This window comes from Triticum aestivum, chromosome 1B (assembly GCF_018294505.1).
Source record: "Triticum aestivum cultivar Chinese Spring chromosome 1B, IWGSC CS RefSeq v2.1, whole genome shotgun sequence".
In the NCBI taxonomy this organism is placed as follows: Eukaryota; Viridiplantae; Streptophyta; class Magnoliopsida; order Poales; family Poaceae; genus Triticum; species Triticum aestivum.
The window spans coordinates 508,284,007-508,305,675 of NC_057795.1; the positions used below are offsets into that span (position 1 = coordinate 508,284,007).

Sequence of the window (21,669 nt, forward strand, 5' to 3'; positions counted from 1 at the left end):
ACAATCTGATTTAAAAGGCTGGAAGGGGGGGGGGGGGATGTGTCTATTGTGGACAAGAAGAAAACATTGATCATCTGTTCTTTGATTGTTTTGTTGCTAGATTGATCCGGAGTTTAATTAAATGTGATTTTGATCTTAGAACAATTCCAAAAAGTTTAAGTGAATGCTTAAATATTTTGATGAAAAACTTCAGAAAGCCTGAAAAAGCCCAGTCTTGGTCGGAATTTCTGTAATATTCTGGTCAGTATGAAAATGCAGAAATGATATTGTGTTTAGAGCAAAGAAGATTCATAATCCCATACCTTTTATTGGACTCATGTGCAATTGGATTAATGAATAGTCTATTTTGCATATAAAGAACAGAATAAAAACTACTGATGCCGGAAGCAAAGCTAATCAAGCGGGTGACAATTGAGATTTAGAGGGCGTTGCAAGGATCGAGGCCAGGGATGCAGCGGCTGGAGAACTGACCTCTTCAGGCTCTGTTTCTTTCAAGACTCCGCCCTTGTTTGGAACCCCTTGTTTAGCTTTCTCTTTTGTTTGCCATGAAACTCTGTAAGATGTATGGCTGTTCTTTTGGTTTTGGTTTCGAACCTGACTAGCAGACTTATTTTTTTGCGAGTAACCTGACTAGCAGATTGAAGTGGAACGCTGTTATCTGGCTTGGTTTCGTTAATGAAATCAGGGATCACCCCTCTTTCGCTCAAAAAAACGAAGCAGAGAGTAGAGGGAGAGAGACGACGGCCGTCACGGCCCCCGTGATTTCCTTTCACCTTTCACTTTCATCTCTGTGTCTTATGTCCATTTTCATCCTTTTACCTCGCACTACGTTCTAAAACCAGAACCAGCCCTCGAACCCGTCCACTCACGCGCCCTCATCACACCAGCCACCACTTCACTTAGGTGGTGTTTGTTTCTCTAGTCCTAGGACTTTTTCTAGTCCCTGGAACTTTTTAAAAAAGACTCTTAAGGAGATGCTTCTAAGGACTTTTAGCAAAAAGTCTCAAAAAAGTCTCACCCTGTTTGGTTTGCTAGGAACTTTTTCTAGTCCCTACATCAAAAAATCCCTGAAAACAAACATCCCTTAGGCCCTCCACTATGTAGGCCAAAAGTGATGCCAAATACACTTTTACTTTATTTGACACCGGTGCTCTCCATTGCCCAACCGATGCCATAAAAAAGATTCTGGGAACCGGAACAAGTAGTGCCAAATCCACAAGCAGCAAACAATTAGCTCCCTGGCCCACCGAAGAAAGTGAAGCAGACTGAAAACACTCACGTAAAGCAAGTAGTTAATGGCTGGTTGAGTATTTTATTAGCCTTTTGGGTCCCGTTTTTTTCAAGGCTGCGAACACCACATTGTGAGACGGGTGCCAAATAATGTCTCCAGGCCATCGCTGCCCAGCCAGCTATATTTTAATAGACGGGGAATCGACTACATAGTGGAAGGCCTTACTACTGGTACGGCGCGACGCCAGAGCAGTGTACCACCGTGCCCGAGAAGCGTGATGGCGCGCTGGCGCCGCGACAAGTGACGGGGCCGCGTGCTGCTGCTACGAAGCCGACGCGATGACGCTGCAGATGGAGCCGCCGCGGCCGCCGCCGCTGAAGTCCGTGTCGACGAGCTGCGACCTGCACCCGGAGGAGACCTTCACCGGCTTCTGCACCGCCTGCCTCCGCGAGCGCCTGGCCGGCCTCGAGGCCTCCGACGCCGTGGCCGCCGCGCCGGGCCGCAAGTCCACCTCCGCCATCCGCTCCCTCTTCTCCAGGCCTTTCGCCGCCGCCGCCGGCGGCGCGGCGCCGTCGAGCTCCGGCGCCGCCCCGCCGGACCTTCGCCGCTGCAAGTCCTTCTCGTGCGGCGGGCGCGGGGGCGACGCGCTCGCCGCGGCCGTCGCCGCCGGCGCGGACGAGCCGCAGCGCTGGTCGTGCGACGTGCGCGGGCGCAGCACGCTCTGGGCGCTGTTCCACCAGGACGACCGCGAGCGCGTCCGCGACGGCACGGCCTTCGGCGCGTTCCCCGCCTCGTCCTCTGCCGCGGCCGCGGCGCTCCCCGCCGAATTCCAGCAGCTGCCACCGGCTCGACCGTGCGTCCCAGAGATCTTGGAGGACGAGATCGTTATGGCAGAGAGCTCTGACGAGATAACTCCGGTGGTGGAGCCCGTCTCGGTTGTGGGCACATCGGGAGAGATGGAGACCGAAGCTTATGGGACCGGGGAGGTCAAGGCCATGAAGGATCACATAGATATCGAATCTTCGCAGCCCAAGAAGCCGCCGCCCATGGATCTGAAGGAGATCGCCGGGAGCTTCCGGCTCGCTGCCTCGGTCTTCAGCAAGAAGTGGCACAAGTGGAGGCGCAAGCAGAAGCTCAAGAAGGAGGAGGCAGCCGGCAGCAAGGCAGCGGCCGCGGCAATGCCGCCGTCGGAGAAGCCATCCAAGCCCTCGTTCCTTCGGCGGAGCCGCCTTCGTGGGGAAGCAGGCTCGGAGTTCGCCGGAGGCCGCCGTTCGTGCGACACGGACCCAAGATTCTCCGTTGATGCGGGCCGCATGTCCGTCGACGATGTAGGCCTATCCTGGGACGGGCCCCGCGCGTCCTGGGACGGCTACCTCTTCGGCGCCGGCGCCGGCATTGGCCTTGGCCGAGCGCCTCCGCCGCTGTCACGGCTCCCGCCCATCCTCTCCGCACTCGAGGACTCACCTGCCGGCGTTGTGGAACGCTCCGATGGCCAAATTCCTGTGGAAGATGATTCGCAGCTCGAGCCCGACGGCGACGCCAACACCCCTGGCGGCTCGGCGCAGACGCGAGACTACTACATGGACACGTCGAGCAGGAGGCGCCGGAGCCTGGAGCGGTCAAGCTCCGTGCTGAGAAGGTCGTTCGAAGTGCCCGACCCAAAGCCAGTTCCTGCAGCGGCCGCCATCACCAATGCCACGGTGCCCCCACTGACCGGCAGCTCAGAGTTCTACCACTTCCACCATGCCGAAGACCTGCTCGACCAACGGTTCAGCTCCAACTCTCTCATCGAAGACTTCCCCGTGACCCTGGACGCCGCGTTCCCGGGCCCCGCCAAGAAGCCTCGGCGTCTCGGCAAGGCGTGGAGCCTCTGGGGCTTCATACACCGCAGGGCCACGGGCCGCCGGAACGACCCGTCCGACGCCGCGGACCGGGCGTTCTCGGAGCCGTGGCCGGAGCTGCGCGTCCGCGGGTACAGCAACGCCGGGATGCAGAGGTGCAACAGCAACGCCAGCGCGCGCAGCTCGTTCAGCAGCAACAGCGCCGGCCTGGGCAGCTCGCGGCGCTGCTTCGTCGACGGCAACGGCCACGGGCACGGCAGCGTCAAGCGGCGACAAGAAGATCAGTGCATGCTGGAGCGGAACCGCAGCGCTCGGTACTCACCGGGGCACCACGCCGACAACGGCATGCTGCGGTTCTACCTGACCCCGCTGCGGAGCGCCAGCGGCCGGCGCGGCACCACCGGGCTGCCGGCCAACGGCGGCCGGCATCTGCGGTCGCAATCGCTCGCGAGGAGCATGCTCCGGCTGTACTGAGACGTGGCATCTCGTTTCACCTGACTAGCAATTCGGCGGCATTCGGGTTGAGTAGTTCCTTTGCAGCAGTGGTTAACGCTTAGTAGTAGTAGTATGATTAAGGGCAATGGTATAGTCATAAATCCTTTTATTACATGCTTGTGTAGTGCAGTCGTTTGGGGGTTTGGATGGAATGGAACGGGGTTTATCTCATGTGATCACTTGTTTGTCTCGTGCTGTTCTTCTGCTATGGTTTCTGTCCGTCGTCGGTAGCTAGCTGCCCAGTGTTCACCTCGGGTTTTTGGACGGAGAGGATGGATGGATAGAACCTGTAGGAAGCTTGCAAATTCCGATGTCCATATGTTGTCACTTTGGTGTCAAAGTCTGGGGACGGGTCCTACTGCTCCTCTGGGACTGGGAGGGAGGGACCGTGTCTGTCGAATAGTAGCTTTGACATGAACAAGCAGAAGCACGTCGTCGTGCCGTAGTGACGCAACGGGGGCCGAAGGTGCGTGCCGCGTTGGGCTCCGCGGCCCCGGCTGCTAGCCCGCCCACCTGACCGATCGACAGTTGCGGCGGCGGCCGCCTCGTAAGCCGTTAAAGAGGGCGCGCACCCACGTTCCTCTGCCGGTCCCTAGGCGCGCTCTGGGGCTCGCCGTGCCGGCCCGGGCCGGGCCACCCACGCCGTCCTGCCCCCGTATCGGCGGGCGGGCGCGCGCCCACGGCCACGAGCCGTGCCGCGGGCGCCCCGGCACGCCGTATTGTATTGCCAGCCCGAGGCGTCGCCCGGAGCGACAGGGCACGTACGGTGGCGCCGCTGCTGCTGCCTCTTCATTCGTCGGGCCGCGCGCCATGCTGGCCACGCGCACGGGCCACGGTTCGTGCCGATCCTGGTCGGTTGGTCCGGACGCCGCGCACGGGCGCACGGGGCCGATCGGGAGCCGCGGGATTCTGATTTCGTCCAGGCCGGCTCGACTTATTTAGTCGTAATAATCAGCGCGGCGCCGGATCTGGATCGACTTGGGATCGCCCTGGGCGCGTGATCGCGGACATGTGCACGAGAAACCACAAGGCCAAGGGGGTTGGTTCTTCAATGGGGTTTGCTCGAGGCATCCCTTAGTAAAGCGTTTAGATTACTAAAGTAGTGATCTAAACGCTTTTATATAAGTTTACAGAGGAAGTACTACTGTATTGTTTGCACAAAATATGTTTATGAAATCAACTTCGCGTAGTACTAGTAACTCTTGACACGCCGGTTAATTAGCATTTCTTCTCTCTTCTTTCCCGAGCGAGTGAACCGTCGGGCCACGTGATCTAGAGCTTGTCTCTCACGCCGGAATGAATGGGCGAGCACATCGAATGTACGTGAGCTGCCCAAGTAGCAGGCGGCCACGCCAGGCCAGGCCTGTACTGCGCATCGCTTCTGATCCAGCTGTTAAGTCGCGCATTCATGGCGCTGGCAGCCGCAGCCCGCAGTGAAGGCGAGCACGCGAAGCGAAGTAGTGGTAGTGGTGGTATGATGACGACGCGAGCTTCCTTCGCAGGCTTGCAGCGTGTCATCTGGTTCCTGGCCGTGCTGCTGCGGCCAGCCGGTGTGTCTGATCTGATGTCGCATGTCACTTGGATCCCCATGTCACCGTGTCAGCTGAGCTCAGCCTCGGCTTCTACTACTGTTTCATCCCGTAGATCATCAGGGATGCCTCGCGCTCCAGATCACGCATCATGTACAGGCGTACAATGTACGTACCGTCTCAAGGCTCTACATGGGCTGTACAATCATATGTTCAACTCGGACTCTGATCACTCAAACAGAAAATACATCATTACCCTCCCCCCCCCCCCCCCCCCCCTCTCTGTCTTCATTTTGACCTTTTTTGCAGCCTATTACTGCCCCGTTTCAGTCCTCCGGTACGATTACAAATTAAACACATATTAGTAGATATGCACGTGCAACGCACGTAATATTACAGTCAAATGCGAAAATTCACGTAATATTACAATCAGATGCGAAAATTCATTTTAAGTCAACGGGTAGATCTTGGGCATCCTCATTCCCTCCCACCGTCACCACCATCAGATAAGCATGGTTGGTTGGTCAAGACTATTTTATTCTTCGCCCTTCATGCTTTTATAGAGGTAGTAGATGCACGTGCAAGGCATGTTCCAAATAACTAAATAAGGCACTGGGAAGCTTGATCCTATCACCCTACGTGATGTGAGGTACAGAGAAAACCGAGTCATTAGAGGCAATTGTTCTTTACTATTACATTACTCTGCACACTAAATTTCTGTACTTCTTTAGGTTGCAAGTTCTTTCAAAAATACAATTCTATTAAATTTAGTCATCTTGAAGATAAAATATCAATCATAGATGCGCGGATTTCCTTATTTCAAAAGTGATGAAAGGAAGTCATTTGAAGTTTCATTTCAGAAACTGCCTTGCAAAATTAGCAGGTTACATACATTATACAAGATATATTAAAAATCTACCACCGGATGCCGATGACATTTGCTCAAGCCACAGACGCTGATTTCAGGAGTAGAACTTGCCAGGACATTGAGGTATCTGTTTCGAGGTGTCCACCTGCAGGGCTGCATGTGTTCAGTCACTCCAGTCGCAGAAATGAACCAAGTTACAATCATAATCCACAGATCAACTCTGAAATCAAACCTATATTATAAAGCTTGCATGCTACACCTTTGAGAGCTTCAGCAAAAAAAATCATGTATCAGTAGTAGGTACAAATATTATGACACTTGACGTATTTTGCTCTGTTTATCTGCATAGAAACCGATAAACGGACATCGATGGCGCCCAAGTAGCAAGGCAAGACATAGCCAGACACGTAGGAATATTTTAATTGCTATAATATGTAATTTAAATAGCATGGAGCAAAGAGTAAAACAATGTTCAGTGAACTATGATCCAATGTCTTTCATATCCCTATTTTTATAGTGTAGGTGCAAGAAGGAACTCTTGTATATTAAAGGTAGTTTTCCCCATGCAACTCTCTGCAGGTTGAGTGGGTGATGGCTCTGAACCTCTATTTCTCTTTTGGGCAGCTTCAAATATTTCACAACCGATAACTCAATAGCATATCCATGTATTTTGAGCTAGCTTGCTAATTTTTCTGGATGTTACAATAAATTTATGTTACATCCAATCTGCCTGAATAAAATGGTGCATAGTGCAGGCAGGCATAGATCTACAACAATATGCGCTGCCTAACAATATCCACTTCAATTTCAGATTTCAATTTTATACTCCAACTTATCCTTGGGTATAAAGGAAAAAAATTGTGACTGGGAAATTGTACCACTACAAAGAGTAATCTGATCAAACTGCTTGCCAAGAAATTAATCCTCAACAAGATGAGAATTAGAGCAAAGAGCAAAAGTTATGTGTAGCTTTAACTAATCTAACCTGATAGCAGCATCGAGGGACATGGAGAGCATACCTTTCGATGCCTCTATGAACATGCTGAAAAAGTGCTTTGTCAGCTATAGTTAGTATTCAAAGCATGTAGAATAAAAGGGAAGGAAGCTTATTTAGTTACTTCAGAATGTTCTCATCAAATTGCCGTTCTGATTGTGAGCTCAGCAGTCAAGTAATAAGAGTAGCCGGTAAGTACCAGATACTCAGTGAATGAACAAAAATCTACCCATATTGGATGTCGCTTGTCAGGACAATGAGCATGAAGAGGTACAAAATCTTATTGAAGAGCATGACGACGGACTCCCGCGACAGCTTGACGAACGCCCACACCTATAGAAGGGAAATTGTTCGAGATGTTAAAAGTAAGGCCTCCTCTAAATAAATAAAAAACCATTTGAGTAAATCCTGACCTTGCAGGATGCCATCTCTAACTTGGAAGATACTCTATAACGATGTTCTTCTCACTGTCACGTTGACAATGGCAGTTGGACATTCACATGTCTAAAGATCTCATGCTAATTATGTAGCAATCATGCTCAGTGATGATGCAAATTGTTGGTTTTGACAATGGCTTTACTTACGAATAAAAGAATGTACCTATCAATAGCAGCGGTCGCACGAGGTAACAGCAGTGGCAGCTGGAGGAGTGGTTCTGCTGTGCCCCCACAGTCAAGCACCAGCTTCCACCATCCAGCAGCACAGCAGTGACCACGTCGCTGAGCAGAGGAGGAATAGAGGAGCACCGGGATGACCTGCAACCCAAAAATTAGGACCAAATTAGCGAGTTTTACAGGACTTCAATGGATGGGAAATTCAGGAGAATCCTTCTATGTTCATAAGAATCCCAAGAATCAAAACATGCAGGCTAACATGAAAGATTAGTCCCAGGCTTCTACTCCCTCCGTTCCTAAATATTTGTCTTCTTAGATATTTCAAATGGACTACCACATACGGATGTATATAGACATAATTTAGAGTGTAGATTCACTCATTTTGCTCCGTATGTAGTCACTTGTTGAAATCGCTAGAAAGACAAATATTTAGGAACGGAGGGAGTATTTCAGAGAGGAAAAGCATCTAGCATCAAGAGAGTTAAACCAAATAGTATAAAATTTTCTTCTTTAAACAATAGGCAAATGCCAAGCTATAGTTATGCATATTCTGCAATTAAGGAAAGATAAAGTTGGTCCATGATTTTTACACATTGGCTTGATTCTGCTGCAGTAACTTCCTGATGCGAAATTATAAGATAAATATGAGCCTCTTATGTAGGAAACATGCAGCAGTACATGCCACCACATAAATCCAGATATAATTTTTGTAGAGTATAAGAAAACAAACTAATACTCCCTTCGTCCCGAAATACTTGTCATCAAACTGGATAAAAGGGATTGTATCTAGATGTATTTTAGTTTTAGATACGTCTCTTTTTATCCATTTTGATGACAAGTATTTTCGGGCGGAGGGAGTATGTATCAGCAAATGCAAGTCTCAACTAATGCACTAAAGCTAAGGCATAAATTCAATCAAATGCAATGTGCTCACCCAAGCACATGGATCACGCAAGGCACTTCTCATGTTCCACTGTTCTCTCTCGTACGATAATCCTCTTCCTTCACTTGAACCTTGGACCACAACATCTCCGTGCCTATGATTCCGAGCATGAATGTTTCCTCAGTCATGCTCTTATACCATAGCACCAACGCGTTTTTCGTCAGTAATTTGGTACAGGCCTCCACATTCCACAATTAGTACCGCTAATTCACAACTTTCAGATAACAAGTGATCCACGTTACAGCAGGTGATCCAGACGATTTTGAAGACATAGGTATGCACATCCAAAGCAGGGTGGCCACAAATCAAAAGCATCCACCAGCACGCACCTTTTTAATTCAAGTGTACAGGGCCATCATTGTGACCGTCGTGGTCCGGCATTTCTTCGAACGGGTCGAGGGTGCATACACCTGCAGTACGATAGCTTCGAGTCAACTTCAGTTCAGAGAAAGATACATCTCGCCAAAGGATGGTAGAGAAAAGATGAATTGGCATGAGGAATATGCAAATCAGGATATGGACGAACCCGCATTGCTGGTTGCGTGCAGAGAGGTGCCTTGCGCGAGGAGGGCAAAGATGGTGATGCGGGCGCCGCGCTCATCGGCCTCGAAGTCATCCGTGACGCCGGAGGCCTCGAGCAAGGAGGCGGCCACATTGAACCCCCGGGCTTCGGTGAGGACGCGAGTGATGTTGCCTGCGGGGGACCGGTGGCTGTTGGAGACGGTCGCGGCGATGTCGAAGCCGTAGGGGACGATGAGGCCGCCCACCACGAGCACGCTGACGTTGCACGGGTCGTTAGTGATGGCGCCGACGAAGGTGGAGTTCGACCACGAGGAGGGCGCCGTTGAGCGGACCACGACGGCCGAGCTGCCATAGCCGCCCGCGACCATGAGGTCACCGGCACGGCACTGATCTTGCGCATCCGCCGTCCGGCGAGCCGCGCCGATTAGCTGGCGTGGATGGGGGCCAGGCACGGTCGGGGGGCTGAGGTCTTGGTGTTGCATTGCCGGAGTGAATGGGGCAGCCGCGGACAGAGGTCGTGGCAGCCCGTGCCCTACGTGGATGGGGCGGCCTTGTGCGGAGGATGTAGCGGCGTAGTTGTGGCGGCGTAGATCGTGGCGGCGGGGCAGATGGAAGGGGCGAATGGAGGTGACAGGAGATTGAATACGTTTCCTGGAACACGCATCGGCGGACGAAATATTGGCAGAGTGCGGTGCGGTAGAAATTATTGCTAAGTGCACCCGAGACGTCAGATTGGATCAATGTAGTCTGTTAGATCTAATTAGTTGGGATAATCTGACGGTACAGCTGAGATTGTGTACACTGCATGGGGTGACTTTAAGAAAGAAAATGTTTGCTTGTTTAATACTGTATTAGTATAGAAGTATAGAAGTATAGATTAGTATAGATATAGATGCAGCGAGAATTACAGCCTTATGACGGTACCGCCTCCACGCCGGGGGACAGTGTGTACGTGCTCTTCTGAAACTTCAGATACTGAAGATTTACATCCCATTACTGCGTGCCTGGAATTATTTTGCTGTGACGTACCGCCAAGCTCGTCAGTCCATTGTCCATACGAATAACAGCAGGCCCGCCTGTTTGTACTCGAGTTCGTCCGTCGACGCCCCTGATGACCTTGTCGACCACCAGTTGCCGCTTGCAGGCCGCGCCGTCGCTTCTTATGTACTCGTACGTACCGGTGCTCCGGTGCACGTTGCTTATCACGAAATCCACTGTCGGCTGCTTCAAACACCGGCTGCTCGTACGCCACACCGAGAGAGGGAAGGGGACGAAGTTGAATGACTATTTGAATTCGCCAACCTTGCCCTGGCCGAAGTTGACCGTGGCGTGCGAAGTTGTTGGCCCATACCTGCATACGCTTGCTTGCTTGCCTTGTCTCAAAAGAGTGTCCCTTTCGTGCCGGGACGCATGCATACATTGATACATACATGTACTCCCTCCGTCTCATATCAAAATACGGAGGGAGTACTTGTAGATTTGACATGACGGATTGGTCATGGCCATGTCTCGGCTGAATCGTGGAAACCTCCGTTCACGTCATGGCGGAATGTGAGGGCACTTGTGACCTGTGCGGATCGCATCCAAAGTCGCGTCTCTTTTTTTTCGAGGAAAGATGACGGGTTGCATTTCAAAACAAAAAACTGCAGGGAGGGTTAACTTGCATTTCATTGATTTAGGAGAGTAAATTTTAGTACTCCCTTTGTACATAAATATAAAACCTTTCAAGGACTTGATCTACGAAAAAACGTACACAAGGAGTACCTCACAGGCTCAAGATGAGCGGTAAACCGGCTACAGGCTATAGCTAAACCGTTTTATGCTACAAGCAGCTATGGAGGTACTGGAGGCGGCACTTTGAAGTTTGGTGCTTGTGTGAGGTCTGTTAGTTTTCTTCTTCTTGAATTTGCTACAAAAATTGAACGTCATATTTTGAAGCGTGGCAAATCAAACATTTGAGATGACAAATTATGTTATCGTGAGGCTGTCAATTTAGCAAGCATGGCAAAATCCTTGCCATGTTTAGGTTTTTGACCGAATTTTTCATCCTCGTGATAACATAATTTGCCATAAGAAACTTCTGATTTGCCATGTTGATAAATCTGACATGGGTTTTTTACCATTTTTGTCCTTGTTTTAAGATTGGGATCATGGACATGTGGATCATCCGACAGTGATACCTTCAACGATTTCTTCTCGAGGACACTGATCCAGTAGGACAATGATCTTGATGGCTTTTCCTCCCATCAATAACAACTGGCGGGCTTAGACAATGATGAGGCCGCAATGTTGGCGTGCCATCGTCCCGGAGATATTCCGTCCCGAAAATCTTGACATAAGTACTTTTAAATTTCTCAAAGGTGTCTAAACTGTTAGTTTATAATCAACAAATCTAACATTTTTCTCAATGAAAAAACAGAGAGCTAGGATTTTCTCTGTGCCGCATGATGCTACCTGTCCCTCACGACGCTTCACTGTTTTGTTTTCGAGAATCATCTCTCACAATGCTAGGATGGTCTGCCTGATGAAAGCTCCTATTGGATGTTCGGGTGCGTCCAATAGTTGAGCTTTCGCTGAAGTGCGTGCAAACGGGTCGGCCCATTCGCAAACGTCGAATGTAAAACTTCAGGGGGGGAAAAGTGGAGACGTGAAGTCAAACTCCCGACCTCACGATACAAAAGCACCGTTGGTAGCCAGTCGAGATGGCAACTCTGGCTGGCTAAAAAAGCAGTGAGCTAAAGAACAGCAGCGAACGTAACAGAAGCAGAGAACATGTTGCCTTGGCTACTGACTGGTCGCGGTTGACTGGTTAACTATTGACCAATCAACTATTGAATTTAGAAAAAAATCACAAAAAATCCGTGATTTAAAGAAATGTACATAAAATTTTCAAACAAGTTCACAATATTTTTCAAAAAAGTTCATCAACTTTGAAAAAAGTTTATCAAATTTGAAAAATATTAATTGATTTTGAAAAAATGTTCATCGATTTTGCGAAAAGTTTATTGAATTTGAAAAAAATCACCGATTTGAACAAAAAGTTCATCAATTTAGAAAATCATTCAAAATTGAAAACAGTTCATCAGATTTGAACAAAAAAATTCACCGAATTTAAAAAAAAACTCATAGAATTTGATTTTTTTCGTCAATTTCAAGAAAACTTCAACATTTTGTGAAAAAAGTTCATGAAATTTAAGAAATGTTCACCATCTAAAAAACACGAATTTGGAAAAAAGAAAAATCAAATAAAACCACCCACAAAAATGACCAGCGAATCAGTGAAAACCCGGTTTGGGAAAAAGAAAAATCAAATAAAACCACCCACGAAAATGACCAGCGAATCAGTGTAAACCCGGTTTGGGAAGCTTCTAAAAGCTTTCCAAAACCGGGGGATCCTTGATTTTAAAGAGGGAAAAAAATAAAGAAAAACGCTTAGAAAGCACAAGTCCTTGGTTGGCCTAGTGGTTATGAAACAAATGAAAAAAAAGAAAAATGAAGAAAACCGAAGAAAAACAATGAAAACCAATGAAAGAAACAAAGAAAGATGAACAAAAGGAAATAAAATAAAAAGAAACGAACAAAATTGTGAAAAACAATACTTGAAGTTGCAGCTGGGTTGCAACACTTGTAGTTTCATGTCTAATGGTGGACATGCAACAAGCCCTTGCAAACTCCCCTGCTGACCCAGTTGTAGTCGCTTCGTGTCCGTGTAATTGCAATCGGGTTACAACACTTATGGTTGCATGTCTAGTGATGGGCATGCAACTGGCCCAACAACCCCCGTCCGAACCCAGTTTTAGTCATGTTGTGCCCATGCAGTTGCAGTCGAGTGGTAACGCTTACAGCTGCATGTTTAATGGTGGACATGCAACTAGCCCCGATAAACTCCCTTGCCGATACAATTTTTAGTTGCTTTATGCCCTGTGCAGTTGTAGTTGGGTTACAACACCTGCAGTTGCATGTCTAGGGATGACATGCAACTGGCCCGACAATCCCCTCCCGAATCGAGCTGCAGTCATTTTGTACCCATGCAACTGCAGTAAATTTGTGCCCATACAGTTGTAGTTGGGTTACAATACTTTGCAGTTACATGTCTAGTGGTGAACACGCAACTGGCCCGACAATCCCCTCTCGTCCCTAGTTCCATTGTGGCCCGTTGAAGTTGCATTCGGATTGCAACACTTGCAATTGCATGTCTAGTGGTGGACATGCAACTGATTCGACAACCCCCTCCCAACCCCGGTTGCAGTCGTATTGTGGTAAATGCAGTTATAGTCGATCACAATACTTGCAGTTATAGTTTATTGAACATTTGTGGCTGTAAGAACCGATCACATATAACTTATCAAACATTGATACAATTTTGAGGAAATCGTTAACTGGTAGCTACTCGGTTAGCTAGCCAGTAGAGGATTAATAGGCTAATCGGCAAGTTAGTTGGCCATTTAATCAACTAATCGTCCCATTCATCAGTTTATCGGCTACTCGCGGACCCCATGAGTAAGGATTACTCGGCAAGTTAACTAGTTAATCAGATGAATTCTTGAACAAGGATTGATAGATAACTAGACTTGGCCCAGAGCATTGCTGGGAATAGTATTCCTTGACCGATGAAGATAACTTAGAATGGAAGGATAAGTTTATTTTTCCAGACACATCATTTTGATAATATGGTTTTGACTAACACATAATTTCCAATTCCACTACGTTTTTGGGCTTGAGGAGCCCCATAATCTAAGTTAGTCATTTTGTAGGTAAATTTGGTATGCTACGAGGTATTGCAATATTAAAAGCTATGTATGTCGATTGTGATGCAAACGAGCAAATTGACAATCAACAAAGAGGGGCGAAAAGTGTGTCTCTCATATAAAAACTGGCCTTGCCAATTTATTTTTACTCAAGTATATCCTTAGTAAGATTACCAAATACAAGAAAATTTTGAATTGTCCTTTGTTTGGACTTTGAAATGTGTAAATTGCACCTTTTGTGTGGAAAATTATAGATTTCACTTTACAATCAAAGCTTAAAGATAATGATACGTGCTCCATCGTTGTGCACATTTTTATACTAGCAGGCAGAGGCATGGTGGCATGCCGCGCCCGTGTATGAGATCGTCGGTTCACAATTTTATAGCTTAGTTTGTTGTGAACATTATTTCTGCCACTGTGTTTGGGATCTGTTCAAACAATTGCAAGAATTTTTGAATCTCCCATTCACCCCCTCTGGTCGATATACTCTCGGTCCCAACACCACCAAGCTATAAAAGGCTTTGTGATGAACTATAATATGCAAGGGATGAAGAAAACAATCCCAGAACTCTTCGCAATGCTTAAGGCCGCCTAAGTAAAAAAATCAAGAAAGAGTATCAAGTGTTGATGGTCAACAAGACCACCAGTTTCAAGAAAAAAGGCAAAGGAAAAAAAGAAACTTCAAAAAGAATGGCAAGCCAGTTGTCGCTCCCATGAAGAGACCAAAGCTAGACCCAAACATGACACTGAGTGCTTCTACTACAAGGGGAATGGCCATTGGAAGCGGAACTGCCCCCAGTACTTGGCAGATAAGAACGCTGGCAACATCAACAAATGTATATTTCATATACATGTTACCGATGTGTACCTTACTACTGCTTGTAGTACCTCCTGGGTATTTGATACTGGTTCGGTTGCTAACATTTGTAACTGGAAACAGGAGTTGTGGAATAAACAGAGACCAGCTAAGGACACGGTGACGATGCGCATTGGAAATGGCTTCAAAGTTGATGTGATCGCTGTCGGCATGCTTTCCCTGCGTCTACCTTCGGAATTAGTTTTAAACCTGAATAATTGTTATTTGGTGCCTGCGTTAAGCATGAACATTATATCTGCATCTTGTTTATTGTGAGACGGTTATTCATTTAAGTCAAACAAATAATTGTTGTTGTATTTATTTGAGTAATATCTTTTATAGTCATGTACCCCCTGTGAATGATTTATTCTTCTTGAATCTCGGTCACAGTGGTAAATATATTTTTAATATTGATGCCAAAAGATGCAAAGTTAATGGTGATAGTACCACATACTTGTGTCAGTACCAATTATGTCATATAGGTGTACGCATGAAGAAACTCTATGCTGATGAACTTTTGGAATCACTTGAATATGAATAATTTGAAACATATGAACCATGCCTCATTGGCAAGATGACTAAAACCCTATATGTTATGATGGAGCGGGGAAGTGACTTAGTGAAAATAATTCTTTATATATATTAAAAAATACTTTATATAAAATTATAAAAATGTTAATTATGTATTTGAATTTGTTTAACTTGTATAGAGAAATGTTAATCACGCATAAAAAAAATGTTATTGACATTTTAATAATGTCAAGTGTTTTGGAAAATGTACATAACATTAAAGAAAAAAGTTATGCAATGTGCAGAAAACATTTGAGTAATTTAAAAAGAATGTTTTGTAAATGTATGTTGTATTTTAAAAGAATTTTTTTCTAGACATTTGCAAAAGAAAATACAATGTAAAAAAGAAACGTTTGCATAATGTAAACACATGTTTCATATCATTAAAAAATACACGTGACATTTTTTAAAAACAATTCTGGCTACTCAAAAAATGTTTTGGACATTTGTAATGCAATGTAAAAAAATGTTCCAGTAGGTTAAGAAACACTTATTTCTATTGAAAATGTACGTGACAGTTTAACAAATTATTCATGTGTTTACAACAAATGGCTGTGATTTTTTCTAAAATGCTAATATAATATATATAATGTTGGTGTAGTTTAAAAAAATATGTATTAGCATTAAAAAATGTACTTGGTGTATTTTGGAAAATGTAACTTTGTATTAAAAGAAGTGTTCATAAGAAAGGAGAAGTAGACTTGTGTTAAAAATCTGATTAAAATTGACAAAGAAACAAAAATCGAAGCTAAGAAGATCAACGAATATGAGAATAGAAAGAAAGAAACAAAAAGAACCGAAAGTACAACGGAGAAATAAAGAATCACAGAAATCAAGTAAAAAACAAAGAAAACAATGTATAATGAAGGGAAAAAAGAAACAAAGAAACAGGGTGAAAATACAAAGAAAAAAATAAAGAAACAAAAAAAGGAAGAAAATAAGAGCGAGCGGGCGGACCTACAGCGACGGGCGTGCCTACGCCTTGAGGCGAGAGCTTAAATCAGGGCATCATGATGGGGCCTGTCCAAGTAGGTTCCAGGTAAGTTCATATATTTTAATAAATGTTAGCATATACAAATGTAAAAAATGTTCACGCATATAAAAAAAATGTATGTGACATTATTAAGAAAACTTTAATCATGTATATGGGAAAAAGATAACCATATATCAAATAAATGTTTCAGACATATATGAAAAAGTACAACGTGTATAAAATTTTTATTGGAAAGAAAAGTTAATCGTTGTAAAATGCTAACCATGTATTAAAAAAGTTAACATGTACAAAAAATTATTGATATATAAGAAAAATTTATATATAAAAATTTATTTCTAAAAATATTAATTATGTATTTTAAATTATTTAGAATATTTAAAAATAATGTTTCACATGTACTTGAAAGATGTATGTATAAAACAGAGGGACAACGATACAAATAGTTCATAGAAAACAAAAAAGTCAATTAAAAAGGTTCTAAAACCAAAGAAACCGATGGCAACCATAAAGAAAAACACATAAAAAGTAAGCAAGAAAAACCCGAAAGAAAACAGAAACAGAATGAAACAAGTGAAAAATAAAGAGAAATGAGGAAACCAAAGAAAAACAATGAAAACCAAAGAAAGAAACAAAGAAAGATGAGCAAAAGAAAGGAAATAAAAAATAAACGGTGAAAACTGAGAAAAACAATACTTGAAATTGCAGCCGGGTTGCAACACTTGTAGTTTCATGTCTAATGGTGGACATGGAACAAGCCCTTGCAAACTCCCCTCTCGACCCAGTTACAGTCGCTTTGTGTCCGTGCAGTAGCAATCGGGTTACAACACTTATGGTTGCATGTCTAGTGATGGACATGCAATTGGCCCAACAACCCCGTTCGAACCCAGTTTTAGTCATGCTATGCCCATGTAGTTGCAGTTAGGTGGTAATGCTTAGAACTGCATGTTTAATGGTGGACATGCAATTGGCCCCGATAAACTCCCTTGCCGATCCAATTTGTAGTTGCTTTATGCCCTGTGCAGTTGTAGTTGGGTTACAACACCTGTAGTTGCATGTCTAGGGATGACATGCAATTGGCCCGACAATCCCCTCCCGAATCCAGCTACAGTAATTTTGTACCCATGCAGCTACAGTAAATTTGTGCCCATACAGTTGTAGTTGGGTTACACGCAACTGGCCCGACAATCCCCTCTCGTCCCTAGTTCCATTGTGGTCTGTTAAAGTTGCACTCGGTTTGCAACACTTGCAACTGCATGTCTAGTGGTGGAAATGCAACTGATTCGACAACCCCCTCCCAACCCCGCTTGCAGTCATATTGTGGTACATGCAGTTATAGTCGGTCACAATACTTGTAGTTATAGTTTAATGAACATTTGTGGCTGTAAGAACTGATCACATATAACTTATCAAACATATATACAATTGTTGAGGAAATCGTTAACTGGTAGCTACTCGGTTAGCTGGCCAGTAGAGGATTAATAGGCTAATCGGCAAGTTAATCAACCATTTAATCAACTAATCATCCCATTTATCAGTTTATCAGCTACTTGCGGACCCCATGAGTAAGGATTAGTCAGCAAGTTAACTAGTTAATCAGACGAATTCTTGAACAGGGATTGATAGATAACTAGAATTGGCCTAGAGCATTGCTGGGAACAGTATTCCTTGACCGATGAAGATAACTTAGAATGGAAGGATAAGTTTATTTTTCCAGACACATCATTTTGATAATATGGTTTTGACTAACACATAATTTCCAATTCCACTAAGATTCTGGCTTTGAGGAGCCCCGAAATCTGAGTTAGTCATTTTGTAGGTAAATTCGATATGCTACGAGGTATTGCAAGATTAAAAGCTAAGTATTTCGATTGTGATGCAAACGAGCAAATTGACAATCAACAAAGAGGGGCGAAAAGTGTGTCTCTCTTATATAAAAATTGGCCTTGCCAATTTATTTTTACCCAAGTATATCCTTAGTAAGATTACCAAATACAAGAAAATTTTGAATTGTCCTTTGTTTGACTTTGAAATGTGTAAATTGCACCTTTTGTGTGGAAAAGTGTAGATTTCACTTTACAATCAAAGCTTGAAGGTAATGATACGTGCTTCATCGTTGTGCGCATTTTTATGCTAGCAGGCAGAGTCATGGCGGCACACCGCGCCCATGTATGAGCCCGTCGATTCACAATTTTATAGCTTAGTTTGTTGTGAACATTATTTCCGCTGCTGTGTTTGGGATCTGTTTGAAACATTTGCAAGAATTTTTGAATCTCCCATTCACCCCCTCTGGTCGATATACCTCAACACCATCAAGCCACAAAGGCTTTGTGATGAACTATAATATGCAAGGGATGGAGAAAACAATCCCAGAACTCTTCGCAATGCTTAAGGCCGCTGAAGTCAAAAAATCAAGAAAGAGTATCAAGTGTTGATGGTCAACAAGACCACTAGTTTCAAAAAGAAAGGCAAAGGAAAGAAAGGAAACTTTAAGAAGAATGGCAAGCCGGTTGTCGCTCCCGTGAAGAACCCAAGGCTAGACCCAAACGTGATACCGAGTGCTTCTACTGCAAGGGGAATGGCCATTGGAAGCGGAACTGCCCCCAGTACTTGGAAAATAAGAAGGATGGCAACATCAACAAAGGTATATTTCATATACATGTTACTGATGTGTACCTTACTAATGCTTGTAGTACCTCCTGGGTATTTGATACTGGTTTGGTTGCTAATTTTTGTAACTCAAAACAGGAGCTGTGGAATAAACAGAGAGTAGCTAAGGACGAGGTGACGATGCGCGTTGGAAATGGATCCAAAGTTGATGTGATCGCCATCGGCACGCTTCCCTTGCGTCTACCTTCGGGATTAGTTTTAAACCTAAATAATTGTTATTTGGTGCCCGCGTTAAGCATGAACATTATATCTGAATCTTGTTTATTGCGAGACGATTATTCATTTAAGTCAAAGAAATAATCAGAGGCGAATAATAGGCTTGTCACTCTGCGAATTGAGCTAGTTCCTATTTGGATTTGCCAGCTACTTGTTTCATTGCGGCAAAGCAAGAAATGGGATAATCATTTCCAGTCAATTTCTCCTAGTTTTCCTTCTGGAATTCCAGTCAGAAAATCAATGAAATAGGATTTGGATCAGAAAATCAGGAGAAGAAAAGCAACCGAACCATAGATCCTGCTTTGGCCAACCCTCAATTACCAAGTCTGATATTTTATTGGTTTTGTTTTTATGGTTGTTCTATTTATATGAGTAATATCTTTTATACTCATGCACCCCTATGAATGATTTATTCTTCTTGAATCTCGGTTGTAGTGATACACATATTCATAATATTGATGCGAAAATATGCAAAGTTAATGATGATAGTATCACATACTTGTGGCACTACTGCTTATGTTATATTGGTGTAAAGCGCATGAAGAAACTCCATGCTGATGGACTTTTGGAATCACTTGAATATGAATCATTTAAAACATGTGAACCATGCCTCATGGGCAAGATGACTAAAACCCCGTTTTCTGTTATGATGGAGCGGGGAAGTAACTTAGTGAAAATAATTCTTTATACCTATATATATATATTAAAAAATACTTTACATAAATTATAAAAATGTTAATCATGTATTTGAATTTTTTTAACTTGTATAGCGAAATGTTACTCATGCATAACAAAAATGTTATTGACATTTTAATAATGTCATGTGTTTTGAAAAATGTACATGACATTAAAGAAAAAAATTATGCCATGTGCAGAAAATGTTTGAGTAATTCAAAAAGAATGTTTTGTATTTTAAAAGAATTTTTTCTAGATATTTGTAAAAGAAAATACAATGTAAAAAAGAAAGGTTTGCATAATGTATACACATGTGTCATATCATTAAAAAATACACATGACATTTTGTAAAAACAATTCTGGCTACTCAAAAAAATGTTTTGGACATTAATAATGCAATGTAAAAAAATGTTCCAGTTGGTTAAGAAATACTTATTTCTATTGAAAAAAAAATGTACGTGACAGTTTAACATATTATTCATGTGTTTACAACAAATGTCTGTGTTTTTTTCTAAAATGCTTATATAATAAATATAATGTTGGTGTAGGTTAAAAAATAAGTATTAGCATTGAAAAATGTACATTGTGTATTTTGGAAAATGTAACTTTGTATTAAAAAAAGTATTCATAGGAAAGAACAAGTAGACTTGTTAAAAATCTGATTAAAATCGACAAAGAAATAAAAATCGAAGCTAAGAAGATCAAGGAATACGAGAAAACAAAGAAAGAAACAAAAAGAACCGAAAGTACAACAGAGAAATAAAGAACCAAAGAAAACAAGTGAAAAAACAAAGAAAAACAATATATAATGAAGGAAAAAAGAAACAAAGAAACGCGGTGAAAATACAAAGAAAAACAATAAAGAAACAAAAAAAGGAAGAAAATGAGAGCGAGCGGGCGGACCTACAGCGACGGGGGTGCCTATGCCTTAGGGCGAGTGCTTAAGTCAGGGCGTTATGAAGGCGCCTGTCCAACTAGGTTCCAGGTAAGTTCATATATTTTAATAAATGTTAGCATATACAAATTTAAAAAATGTTCACGCATTTAAAAAAATGTATGTGACATTATTAAGAAAACTTTAATCATGTATATTGAAAAAGATAACCATATGTCAAATAGATGTTTCAGACATATATGAAAAGTGTACAACGTGTATAAAATTGTATTTGAAAGAAAAGTTAATCATTGTATCTTAAAATGCTAACCATGTATTAAAAAGATTAACATGTATAAAAAATTATTGATATATACGAAAAATGTATATACAAAAAATTATTTCTAAAAATATTAATTATGTATTTTAAACTATTTAGCGTATTTAAAAACAATGTTTCACATGTACTTGAAACTATAAAACCGAGGAGCAATGATACAAATAGTTCATAGAAAATGAAAAAGTCAATTAAAAAGGTTCTAAAACCAAAGAAACCGATGGCAACCATAAAGAAAAACACATAAAAAGTAAGCAAGAAAAAACCGAAAGAAAACAGAATGAAACAAGTGAAAAAAAGAGAAATGAAGAAACCGAAGAAAAACAATGAAAACCAAAGAAAGAAACAAAGAAAGATGAGCAAAAGGAAAGGAAATAAAAAAGAAACAGTGAAAATTGAGAAAAACAATTCTTGAAATTGCAGCCGGGTTGCAACACTTGTAGTTTCATGTCTAATGGTGGACATGCAACAAGCCCTTGCAAACTCCTCTCCCGACCCAGTTGCAGTCCCTTTGTGTCTGTGCAGTTGCAATTATGCATGGCACCCGCAGGGTTTGGGTATGGGTATTACGTGCCCATACCCGCACCCGCCCAAAAATTTTCCGCCCATACCCATACCCGCGTCGCGGGATTCAAATCGTCCCATACCCATACCCGGATGGGTATGGGTAATACCCGCGGGTAAAAATACCCAGC

At 43.6% G+C, this 21,669-nt stretch overlaps 2 protein-coding genes across 3 annotated transcripts; one reads left to right on the top strand and one right to left on the bottom strand.

The window, feature by feature from the left end:
- Positions 1-1,387: 1,387 nt before the first annotated feature.
- LOC123135487 (protein OCTOPUS) lies at positions 1,388-3,746 on the top strand. Its single transcript, XM_044554568.1, has one exon. The coding sequence runs from the start codon at positions 1,570-1,572 to the stop codon at positions 3,544-3,546; it is 1,977 nt and encodes a 658-aa protein (XP_044410503.1). The 5' UTR covers positions 1,388-1,569; the 3' UTR covers positions 3,547-3,746.
- Positions 3,747-5,826: 2,080 nt separating this feature from the next.
- On the bottom strand, positions 5,827-9,689 carry LOC123093405 (fasciclin-like arabinogalactan protein 4). Of its 2 annotated transcripts, none has more exons than XM_044515371.1 (4): positions 9,042-9,689; positions 8,845-8,925; positions 7,372-7,713; positions 5,827-7,291 (listed from the first exon to the last, which is right to left on the bottom strand). In XM_044515371.1, exons 1-2 carry the CDS (start codon positions 9,517-9,519, stop codon positions 8,849-8,851), a joined length of 555 nt encoding a protein of 184 aa, XP_044371306.1. In that variant the 5' UTR covers positions 9,520-9,689; the 3' UTR covers positions 5,827-7,291; positions 7,372-7,713; positions 8,845-8,848. The 2 variants fall into 2 exon arrangements, with proteins under 2 accessions (XP_044371306.1, XP_044371313.1); XM_044515378.1 differs by having other exon boundaries at positions 8,507-8,925.
- Positions 9,690-21,669: the final 11,980 nt, after the last annotated feature.